This window comes from Rhipicephalus microplus, chromosome 4, assembly GCF_043290135.1.
Source record: "Rhipicephalus microplus isolate Deutch F79 chromosome 4, USDA_Rmic, whole genome shotgun sequence".
Classification (NCBI taxonomy): Eukaryota; Metazoa; Arthropoda; class Arachnida; order Ixodida; family Ixodidae; genus Rhipicephalus; species Rhipicephalus microplus.
In genome coordinates this window covers 73,244,005-73,256,504 of record NC_134703.1, presented here as the reverse complement: position 1 = coordinate 73,256,504, position 12,500 = coordinate 73,244,005, and the positions used below count along the sequence as shown (strand labels likewise).

At 42.3% G+C, this 12,500-nt stretch overlaps 1 protein-coding gene across 3 annotated transcripts in view; it reads left to right on the top strand.

The window, feature by feature from the left end:
• LOC119172125 (venom metalloproteinase antarease-like TtrivMP_A) overlaps positions 1 to 12,500 on the top strand; it is a 42,512-nt gene that overhangs the window by 18,312 nt on the left and 11,700 nt on the right. For 2 of the 3 annotated variants that reach the window (XM_075892941.1, XM_037423126.2), the window contains exons 6-9: positions 294 to 406; positions 8,618 to 8,695; positions 10,708 to 10,844; positions 11,531 to 11,586. In XM_075892941.1, coding sequence (XP_075749056.1) covers positions 294 to 406; positions 8,618 to 8,695; positions 10,708 to 10,844; positions 11,531 to 11,586 — 384 coding nt within the window. The remainder of the gene's footprint in view (positions 1 to 293; positions 407 to 8,617; positions 8,696 to 10,707; positions 10,845 to 11,530; positions 11,587 to 12,500) is intronic. The other variant, XM_075892940.1, reaches the window with a different exon arrangement.

The following is a 12,500-nucleotide window of genomic DNA, read 5'->3' as shown; positions in this document are numbered from 1 at the left end:
AGCTAATAAAGGTTATACAGTGCGCTTGCTTTTTTTATCTCAAGTTATATATAAACTTCAATGTGATAGCCCTCAAAAAGAGAAATTTGTGACCGGGAAGTATGCCTGGTGGCTCATAAATACACCCACAATTTCTTCAGGAAGTTTATAGAATTTACCGGAATGTGAAAATTTTCAAATTCTCCTGAGTCCAACAACAATAATTCTATCCACTTCTTTTCTCCTTCTGGCAACCATTCTTATTTAAACGACCAACATAATGTACCTTTTCGACCCCACATTTTTGTTTACAGACCCTGTGATTGCCACCTGCGAGACCCGCATCGCCGTGGACTCCGCATTCTTTAGGTCATTTCGTTACAACAAAGAGGAACTTCTGGAGTACTTGGCCGTCCTGGTAGCGTTTGTGAGTGGATGGTTATTTACACTTTGACTGAGGCGTAAAAATGTGCACTAATTACGAATATTTCAGCTACAACTTTACTGATGTAACAGATAAGGCAACACTGTTCACTCCAATAATAATTATTATTTGAGGCTATACGTTTACTCTAAGTACATCAGGCACCCACAGCCATGTAAGTTTCCATAAGTATGCCCACCTATAGGCGGAAGCCTGACGGCGTGTGTACTCAGATTTTGGAACACGTTAGAGAGAACCACATGGTCATCATAGCCAAAGCTCTACACTATGGAGTCGTTGTTGTTGTTGTTGTTTCCCTGTGCAAATGGCTCGTACCCAAAGAAGGGGATTGGCCGATTATAAGGTGAATTTGCCCTAAACTTTCAGCATTGCGTCATTCCTACAATTTTTTTGTAACTTAATTTTGATTTGAAATACCCATATCAAGTTTGCAGAAAAAAAAATAAGAAAAATAGTGAGACAGCAATTTAGCAAGAAAATCGTTTAGTCGCAGTGATGTATTCTTGAACGGCGAATAAAACATCCCTGTGGCTGAAACCCAGTGTAGAGGCTCCAAATGAAAGAAGATCAGGTTGTGATAGTTGCAAGCCCAGTCTTTGAAGAGGTGGTGCTAGTATGCTTTGCCTGAATAAATCGAAACGGCGACAATGTAATAAAAAATGACTGATCGTTTCCTCTTGATTACAGTAAATGCACATAGGGGAATTCAATATGCCTGATCTATGCAAGTAAAAATTGAGGGAGGTAACGCGGCAACGAAATTTCGTGATGACAACTTCCATGATCCTTGAATTGGACAGTTCACTGCGCCAAGGAAATAACGAGTGTTTGTACTCTGGAGAAGCCGTCAGTGCAGGGTCAGATAAATTTTGCCTGATTTTAAGTGTGCGAAATCGCGCCACCGTAATGTATACTGTATGAGGGAAAATAGGAATAATTGGTGTCGAAAGGGATGCCTTCGCAAGAGAATCAGCTATTTCGTTTAACAACAAACCTTTGTGCCCTGGTGTCCAGATTAAATGAATACTTCGGAGATGACAGGGGATGAACGATTTAAAAAGTTTCACTATAGGTGAGTGACCAGATGCGGACAGAGAAGAGCACACTGATAATGAATCAGTTATGACTGCTACAACTGGAATGGAAATATTTACCTTTCGCAAAGCTAACACTATTGTCATGAATTCAGCCAGAAAGACAGGAAGAAAGTCCGGTAAGCGAAGTGAAAATGACCAATCAAGTACGGGACAATATATTCCAACGCCTGATTTTTCATGTGATTGAGATGCGTTCGTTGCTATAATGACATTTGTTGGCAGAGTACTTAAATGGTCCTGCAATAAACCATTTAAAATGCCTGTAGGTAATAGCTTTGCGTGAGTTGGGAAGATATCATGGTAAACAATTTCTGGAGAATTTTGTTGCTCAGTTAAAGGAATCAGATCACGAACGTGTACATTTAGGGGCTCAAGTAACGATTGAACAAATACTATTTGTGGTTTGGTAAATCTGGGCCAATGCACGGAGAAGAATAGGTCAGGATTGGAAATAAAAATAATTTGTTCAGGGTTGAACGGTGCTTCATATAGTCGTAAAAAGGTCTGCACAGTAAGAATGTTAAAGCGACATAATAAGGTTGGTATTCGTGCTTCAAGGTATAACACTGCATTTACAGTATACTTTGGAAGTCCTAAGCAGAGCCGTAAAGCCTCTCTTTCCAACAGAACGAGCGGCCGAAGTTTGTAGGCTGGCGCACCAGAAAAAAGAATGCAGCCAAACTCCAACACAGGTCGGACATACATTTTATATATAATCAAAAGTGCCTTTCTTCTCATACCTGATCTACAATTGCTCAACCTTCGCAATACGCCCATCGCGCGTACTGCTTTTGTCGCGATGTAGTCAATGTGAGGGCGCCAATTTAGATGCTCATTATACATAACTCCAAGATATTTCAATGATTGTACTTGTGGGATATCTTGAAGCTTGTAATTAATATATATGTGCACGGGATCTTTGATTGGAAAAACGAGAATAGCACATTTACCGGTATTCAGGTTCAACATTAATCCATCCAACCAATGTTCTATTTTATTAAGATATGTTTGCAAGATAGTGTAGAGACAGTGGAAGTCATGTGCCATAGCAAAGAAAGCAATGTCATCGGCATAAACATAGGTTTTCACTTCTGGATGAACGGGGATGGTACTAAGCAATATGTTGAATAAAACCGGGGAAAGTACTGACCCCTGAGGTACACCTCGGGTTTGCTTGCGCTTACAGGAAGAGAAACCGCCTTGATAACAATAGAATTCTCTTCTACTTAAAAATTCCGTCACCCATGCTACTATATAAGGTGGAAGTCCATGACTCCATAACTGATTAGTCAAGATAGAATACTCTACACTATCATATGCTTTACATATGTCTGACGTTACTAAAGCCGCAAAGTGCTTTTTGTGACGGGCAATATGAATACGACTTTCCAGATCTACATGTGCATGCCATATGGAATATCCAGATCTAAAGCCAATTTGGGAAGAACTCAACAGTTGTTTCTCGTTAATAAACCTAATTATACGACCATGAAGTACCCTTTCAATAAGTTTTACTACATTAGATGTTAAGGCTATCGGTCGTATGTTGTCTAAATTATAGCCTGCCCCCTGTTTCTTAAGCAATGGTATAATTTTCGCAATCTTCCATTCAGAAGGGATCCATGCTCTTCTAAGGGAATAATTGACGAGACCTAACAGATCATTCGGATATTCCCTGTGAAGTATTTTTAGCATTGTATTTGTTATTCCATCGGGACCTGGTGCTGCATTTGGCAATCTTTCCATAGCCTGATTTAATTCGGAAGTCGATATTTCTGTGTAGTCATAGATGGTTGTTGTGTAAGCCGAATTAGGAAGATGCGTTGAGAACCTGTTTTCTAATTCTTTAGCCAACTGATTCAATGATTCCTGTAGTTCCTGTGAGGTGTAAACTACTGAGTCAACGTTTCCTGGTATAGGGGTCTTCTTCCTACCACGAAGGAAGTTGAATAAAGCACGTTTGTTATTTGATTTAGACAGGTACTCGAAATGTTCTTGGTCATATTGCTCTTTCGCTCGCGATACAGTGCGTTTAAATGTTGCCGCAATGAACTGATAATCCTTCCAATTTTTTGGACTCTGATTACATATAAGTCTTTTCCATGCAGCTTTTCTTCTTCTATAATCTCGTGTGCACTCATAATTCCACCATGAGTCCTCAAATGGTATCGTGGTTTCGGAAGGTAAAGCCCCAGTAGTTACTCATATTATATTTTGAGAGCAATATTCACGGCATTCGTCCTCTTCATCTGTTCATTATCATCATCCCAGTGAGAGTCTTTTTTTTGAAGGAGTGGTCCGGTGGCTTTGCCTAAAAAAAGGCGTTGAGGCCACTACTATGTTACTGTCTTTCGGAGCAGTGGAGGTCCCAATAAACCCTAATGCCAGATGTTTTCTTTAACACGAGAACGCCGAAATATGATTACTTTGTTCTCAAATATACGGAACAATTCGACGGCGTTCTGGCCAAGGAGAAAGAATAATTTTTGCTCTGTGGTTCTGGCTAGCTGCGTCACATTTCCCAAGGCAATTGTCTTTACACCAAAAGCAGCGCGACAGAGCAGCTTTGCCTTTGCATTACAAGAAAATAAGGTTTCGTACGTAATTACTTTTTCTTTGGATGTACAAATAAATGAGAGTTACATAAAAAGTCCAGCTGGCCGAGAAGCTTGATGGATACATGACAAAAATTATGCTTATTCTGCGACGATTGTTTGTCTCTCACCATTTTTTCATAACATTCTTTATCGCGGATGACAAAACTTCATTGTGAGATGATTTGAATACAGGTGAATAAGGACCATGTAGAACGATGTCACGCTATGTCAACAGTAGAGCCATGTTTATATTCAGGCGAGAGCATGGGAAAAGTAACTGATCCAGTAAAGTTGTTGTTTAGAAGATGGTATGGAATGAATGTAACACCTTTTAGCTTCTTGAGGCAGGTGTCTTTAGCAGTAACTTCCCCGACTTCGTTATGAAAACACGATAAACATGTAACATGAAATGTCAGTAGAGGAGTTGTTTCGGGATGTAATTCAATGCATAAAATCACAAGTCATTCATTTGATATAACAACATACCTTTCACAAAGCAAATAGATCTCTTTCTTTTTTGCAACTTCTACGTAGCCGGGTTGATGCAATTCGGGAAGTACTTTTCTGAACATCTTAATTGCTCCTGTTTAGTCGGGATGAAGACCCAAGGCAATTATTTCTATTTCAAAAATATGCCTCTAGGCGTAATAATTTTTTTATCAAAAATACACATTCACTCTCCGGATCTAGTGGTCAAAGTCAAGTGGTCAGCCAAGCCCGGGACAAGTTGCACGGAGGTGAAGATGCAGGGTGTTTTAGGGGCGAAGCTCCTTATGGCGCGGCTTGTGCGTCTCTCGTAGTACGTAACCACCAGTGGCACATACCCGAAATAGGTATAACATTTGACCTCCAAGGTGGTGCCGGTGAGAGATTTCTTCTGTGCGTTGTTTAACAATAAAAAATAGTGCTCAATGTACATGCCAATGGCTGCTATGGGGAATGAGAGACAGGAGAATTCGGCTTTTAGTCAACGCGCACGCTGCGATCTCCATTAGCAGCCATTGGCATGTACATTGAGCACTATCGGACAAGAAAGGGTTGCTACATTATACTCGCTGGGTGTAACCTCCTTAGTTTTAGAAAGGTTTAGCGAGCGTTCAGCCGCAGGGCCATGAATACAATGAACTAGTATATACCATGAATGGATTCGAGGTGGTTAAAGGGGGGAAGCAGACACGAAGCGCAAGCCGTAAGAAATGAAAAGCTGAATCCTCCTGTCTCTCATTTCACATTAGCAGCCGCTGGCATGTACATTGAGCACTATCTGACAGGAAAAGGTTGCTACGTTATACTCGCTGGGCATAACCTCCTTGGTTTTAGAAAGGTTTAGCGAGCATTGGGCCGCAGTGCCATGATTACAGTGAACTAGTATATATCATGAACTCAAGGTAGTTGAAGGTGGGAAGTAGACACGAAGCGCAAGCCGTAAGAAAGTGCGCGTGTGCCACCTCTCGTGTAGTCCTCGGAATGTCCACTGAATAGCGGTGCTTCTATATGGAGAATATATGATGGAAAGATGTGAGATGGTGGTACTTGGAGTGTTGATTAGATGGACGAACGGACACAGAGACAGATGCATGGATGGACGCATGAACGGACGCAGGGGCGGATGCATGAACGAACGCAGGGACGGGCGCACGAACAGACGCATGGACGGTCACACAGACGGACACATGGACGGATGAATGCTTCGCCCCATTCTCCATCATTCACTCCGTGGATATGCTGCCATTTTTTTCAGATTTTAGGCGCCTATATATGCAGAACGTAAGAAGCCATACATGATAAAAGATATAGATAAAGATAAAAGATAAAGATAATTAAAAGAGACACACTCTTGTTGTGGTAGTAGGATTTGCCGGTATCTATCTAACCAAGCTCGGACTAAATCTTGCCTGGTAAAGATTAACCTAATTGACCACATAGTTAAAGGAACTCTTTTCGTTCGGTGCTGCTACGTGATAACCTTTCGGTGCCCATTCGATACCCCTGAATAAGCTACCGCCCAAAACTTGCTGTACAAGAGATATCACGTGAACGCTACGTGCGGCCATCTATGATTCTATGTATCAGTTGACCAAGAGCAATAGAGAGAAGGCGCTTTATTTGCACCCGTCAGATAGTATGAGTGATAGGGGCGAGACCCAGCTCTCCTTTCACTGTGTACTCCCCCTCAAGAGGTCGGCCAAGAAACACAACAAACCTTGGGAAAGCCTAGCCCAGCCATGACCAACTAGCTGCCCGCGAGCGCCGCTGTGGTCCAGCCTTATGATTTAGGGCAAGCTGTACGAACTTTTCGCTCGTAAGCAATTCACTTGTGCTTCCATGGCGACTGCAGATGGGTCTCTTTGCTTTTACTCTGGCGTTCCAGTGCGCGCATAGTTTTTTTGTATATACACTAGAGGGAACTCTGGCATAGCACCGGTGTTTATGTGAGCTGCAAGGTGCGGCACTTCAGCGAGCATGGAAATGATGGCTATAACACGGATTTGTCTAATCTTCGTCCTTCTCGTTCCGTTTGGCTTCGCGAGGCTTGGAGCTGCTCTGTCAAGAAAGAAAAAAAAAACAGCTAATGTTCAGCAGTTGTACTTTACGATTTTAACCTTCTAGGCTTACCATTTCAAATCGGCTCACGAAGTTCAAAACGGCCTGTTCTTTCATTCGAAACAAAACATAAACACAACCGTAACAAGTGCATTCGAAGCCTGTGAGCAAGAACTCTATTCCACGTAATTACCCGTCATTCCCATGATTATTAGCTTATCGCAGTGCTGGAGTCCACTCTAGTTAATTTTACGAAACTCTATGACTACGTGCTTAGTTGAAGCGAGCGAACGAATAGACTGACAAGTAAACAAGGATGCGCAGGCAAAGTGCGTGCTCTCGAACTTGGCAAGCAGCCGTCAGAGAGCGCCGTGCTACTCTTTTTTTCCACGTGCTCCCGTGGCGTCCTCAATTTTAACGCGATAGCGTTAGAAAGCTCGCGTCGCAGAAATTCCGCCGTTGAGGTCGGCACCGTTGGTTGCGAGTGAAAAATCGTCCGTGAGAGAAAACTCGAGAAAGAAGCAAATAAATTAAAAAAATAAAATTCTCTGTCCCATTGAGGATCGAACCCAGGCCGTTCGCGTGGCAAGCAGGTGGTTTACTACAAAGCTCCGACGTTTTTTTGTATTTTCACAAAGCTGCGACATTACTTGTAGCTGCTTCGGGGGAAAAAAAACACTACATAAATGCCGTATAGTGGAAGGAGTCTCCCTAACTCATGTTGTTCGACAGGTGTCACGACGAAAACGAGCCCATTTGGCGATATGTAGGCGCATTTGGAATGCCATCAAAATACGTCGAAAAAGGTCGGGATAGTGCAGCCATCACCGCTAAAAACACACAGGAACTTTCAAACAGCTCTAAAGATGGACAACTGTGCCTATCTAGCGGAAAAAATATCATGCCTTTCTAGAGGTGTTGATCATACAAATAGCAAACGCTAGATAATGTGCTGCCATCTGTGAGGCATTGTCCGATATGACGAGCACGTGGCGTGTATCTTGGAGGCCATGCGACTTTTGTTTTAGATAAAAAACATGTATGTACTATCAGCGTCAAATGAAACCCGAACAGTGGCAGGCCTTCGCGATAGTATAGTGCGTGCCGTCCGCTTATCACTACGCACAAGCACGCACGCATATATGCACAGGCACGCACAGGTGCACATATATGCGCAAAGCTGCCGATAACTGGACGGCACGCACTACACTATCGCCAAGGATTACCGCTGTTCGGGTTTCATTTGACGCTAATAGTACCATTCGCAAACGCGCGCGCGCGCGCGTGTGTCTGTGTGCCATCTGTGAGACATTGTGAAAAACGTGCTTGAACTACAGCAAAGCATCGTTCTAGCAGAGGGAAGTGGTCACACTGCGCAGTCACTGCATTACTACAGATACGTCGCGCTTGCGCGCGCGCTTGTGTGCGCGTGCGTGCGTGTGTGTGTGTTTGTGTGTGTGTGTGTGCGTGCGTGTGTGTGTAACAAAACATATTAATAAGCATGCACTAAGCGGTTGAAGTACGCACCAGTGACCGGATTTCACTATCACGTTCAAATCTTGAAGGCGAACCTTAAGGGTCCCCCAACTTTTTGACGAGGCTTTACATATCTAAGCAGAACGGGTTTTCCTTGCAAAAAGAAAAGAGCAGTCTGTGCAAGCTTTGATTATCTAAAACTCGGGGCACGGAGTTACGTTGTCATTTTATCTAGTAATATTTGCTACATGTCGAAGATTTGCATCTCTGTTTGGGGGTGCTTTAATATGGAAGAAGGTATACGTGTTGTTATCGTAATCTTTTTCACCTTTTTCATTTTCATTTTTTTAAAGCGTCACATTTTACAACGTCACGTAAGCTGTGAAAGCACTCTTGACTCCGCAGGATTGTTTTAACCGCTATTGCACTGGACCACATCATTATTTATAAGCATCTGTTTTTGTCTTGTCTTTTTTCAGACAAACTTGAAGTTCAGCACGTTTCTAGACACGACATTGCGTTTGCAAATGATTGTGACAGGAGTTGTTATTTTTCAAGTGAGTGACCCGCATTAATTTAGATATGCTGTATGGGACGATGACTTTCCCATCACTTTATGCAAGGGCCAGTATGTTCCAGGTTTTTACTAAGCTGCACAAATACAGGTCTTATAGATGTAAGAGTGACAAAGCCATGCTTATATATGTTCATGTTAAACAAGCTGATTAGACATGAAATAAATCACCACACGTTCCAGCACTAATACACGACCATGTGCTTTATGGACCTCGTATCCAATCCCCCTCAAAAGTTTAAAATAAAAAAAAGATCAGTTGCAAAGGGCATCAAAATTGGTTTAATGGCCAAGGCATTCGACTGCTGACCCGCAGATCACGGGATTGAATCTCGGCCGCGGTGGCGGCATTTTCGGTGGAAGCGAAAATGCTTTAATCCCATGTGCTTAGATTTACGTTCATGTTAAAGAAATCCGGGTGGTTCAAATTTCCGGAGCCCTCCACTATGGCGTCACGGCGTCTTTCAGAATCATATGGTGGTGTTGGGACGCTAAACCCCAGCAAATATATATATATATATATATATATATATATATATATATATATATATATATATATATATATATATATATATATATATATATATATATATATATATATATATTGCCACGTTCCGTTTCCCAAGTTTTTGTTATCGTCCCAAAACACCACACGATTCTCAGCGCAAACCGCGCCTGCAGTTTTCGAGAAGGTTCCGGACTGTAGTAGATCATTTAGATAAGATCACGCCCACTGTGCGAACGGTACAGATTGTTCTGAAACCTACACCACCGCCAGCGATAACGCTAGAACATTCGACGGCAAGAGTATAAATGCCGACGCGCTTCGCCGCTTGTCAGTTGTTGATCGAAGGCCGACGCTCCGTTCGCCGCTATCAGTACGAGACTGCTGCTGTAATTGGACTTTCCGTTTACCGGGCACAGGTCCACCCAAATAAACAGTTAAATCCCAACACGAAGTCTCTTGTCTTCGGCCACGTCACGACCCCGTGACAATATATATATATATATATATATATATATATATATATATATATATATATATTAATCACTAACTGCGATATCAATTGCAATCGCGATTTGGTATAGAAAGAAGCGGTACATTTAAAATACATATTTCCACAAACAACACTCAAACCACTTTAGAGGAAGTTCAGAAGGCAGCCACGTTACGAAAAATTCTTTCTCTCCATAATACTCTAGCAGTTCACTGTTTTCAATGCAGTAAATCACCACGATTTTTTTTTTCGAATGCGTTTAAGATGGTCGAGAAAAAGGCTGAGACGTTTGGCGTGGATTGACCCACAATCAATGCTTCCCAAAATGCGCGTTGACGTGATGAGAGATAAGCTGGAACAACTATTTTTTTGTTTAAATATAATTACTGACGAATTCTTTAAGACTCGAGGAAATCGATATTAACTCATCCTTCTATACCGAACGCATGTACTCATAAATTTCTGTAGTGCACAATAAAGAATGCCTTAGTGAAACACACTGCCTCAAAAAGCCGCATACAGTAAAAATAATTATTGTGAAACGGAGAGCATTTTCAACTTGTTTTATTTATGTTAGAGGGCCTTATTTGCACATTGTTCTACATGCGCAATGGGGCAGCACACCATAAAGTAAATTTGTGGTTAAATATTGGCAAAACTATTGCCTTAGTGGAACATGCCATCAAAGAAATTTGTCTTAATGAAGTAGAACAAACAATGTATCGATTCAGGATGCATATTTGGAAGCGGCGGATATCGTTGCATTGAATTATGCTTCGTGCTTAACTACTGCTGCCTCATAGAGTGTCTGTGTGACAATGTGCTTGAATAAATGTTATGGTTCGAAGCAAATAAAATGTGAAGGCGTTTGACGTTAATTATTATTTTGCTTTTACTCCGATTCATCTATTTTATGAGATGTTTGTTTCCAATGCTATGTACAGGAATTACACTTGCAGAAGCAACAATGACAACAATTTTTTAATATCTATTGCAGAACTCTGAAGAGTCGTTCATCAAGAAACCGTGGAACGATACTTCCGTCATGCTTAGCGACACTCTGGCAAATTTTAATTCTTATGTAAATGATAACCAAATATTTCGCTACGACGACGTGGTCGTACTCATCACGGGGTAAGAGACGAACTATAACATATCTAATCATAATGCTGTGGTAGGGTACAGTAAGGTATTTTGCTGCTTTTCGGCAGCGGTGGTCACTTCGGAAATTTAGACCACTTATGGTTGTTTAACATGCACCCAAATCTGAGCAATGATCTACAACATTTTCGCCTCTATCTAAAATGCAGCCGCCGCAGCCGGGATTCGATACCGCGGCCTGCGGGTCAGCAGCTGAGTACCTTAGCCACTAGACCACTATGGTGGGGCAGGATATAAAGGAGTTATCAAGAAGCGACCATACGAAGTTCTGTCAAATAACTGAAAAATGTGCGCCTACCGGAATGTCTCCTCAGTGCAACAGCAATTCCGGCGATGTATGAAATGACTAGAAGAATAATTGAAGGTTAGTTCATGGGTACTTTTGGTGATTCGTGCATTAGCGTTCACGCTTTTTGTGTGTTATTGTGTCGTTTTTTCAACCCTCTCCAGAGTGCGCTATACTGTGAACAATTATAATTAATCATCAAGAGCAGGAAGTACCACTTGCAGTGTAACTTGATTGTACACTTACTTTCAAAGAGATGGTCCTGAAAAAAAGGCCATCGTTAACTGGAAAGAATAGTTCAGATAAATATGCTTATGAATAGGGTACATTGCAGCTATATTTCTCGACCGGATGTTTCGAATTATTCTTGCAGACTTGACTTGGCTGCGAATTACGGTGCTAACCGAGCTCCTGGCAAAAGTATAGCGGGTGAGTCTAAAAAACGCTGGCACAGACTTCACGCACCAGCTTTTACTCAATAAAGTACACTGACTTTGATGTGAGCTCACCAGGTATTATTCTTGCGTATGTGACGTCACTGTACTAGGATGCTTTAGGTGAGTGTTCAGAACCTTTTTTCTTAAGTGGTTCTTAAAGTTTCAACAGTTCAACAGGCGCAGTGGTAATTCCAGAGAAATCCATCTCGATGAAGGTCAGGACCTCGCATCTGACATCCCCCATGGCGGCAGAACTCGCCGCCATTCGTGCCGCTCTGGAGTTTCTAGTTGAAAAACCGCAGCAGACACGGTCAATCTTCTCCGACTCCAAAGCAGCCCTCCAGGGTATTGCCTCGCCATATCGTCATGAGCCAAACGAACAGCTAATTGCTGAAATACGACTGCTTCATCGCCGGGCTATAGAGAAACAACATGAAATAGCGTATCAATGGATACCAGGCCACTGCAGCATTGATGGAAACAACCGTGCAGATGAAGCAGCCTGATCTGCTCATGATGATGCCTCTTGTGCAGCTATAACATTATCAAGAACGGACGCCGCTGCAAGAGGCTTCGATCAATTGCACGAGAACTGACACTCGCTCAGTGGAATTCACCGGCATTCACCAACGTCCGCCTTCATAATTTGGACCCACACCTACAGCTCCGTCTTCCATCAGGAATAACCAGAGCTGAGGAGACACTTTTGTGCCGTCTGTGGATTGGGGTGGCCTTTACGAATGCTTATTCGTTTCGAATTGGAATGGCCAGCAGCCCGATTTGTGACAACTGTGGCTTCCCAGAGACTTTCTCCCATCTTCTCTGCGAGTGTCCTCGCTTCAGTGTGCCAAGAAAAGAACTGTCGAAAGTTTTAGATTGACTAGACAATCGCCAATTGTCGGAAGA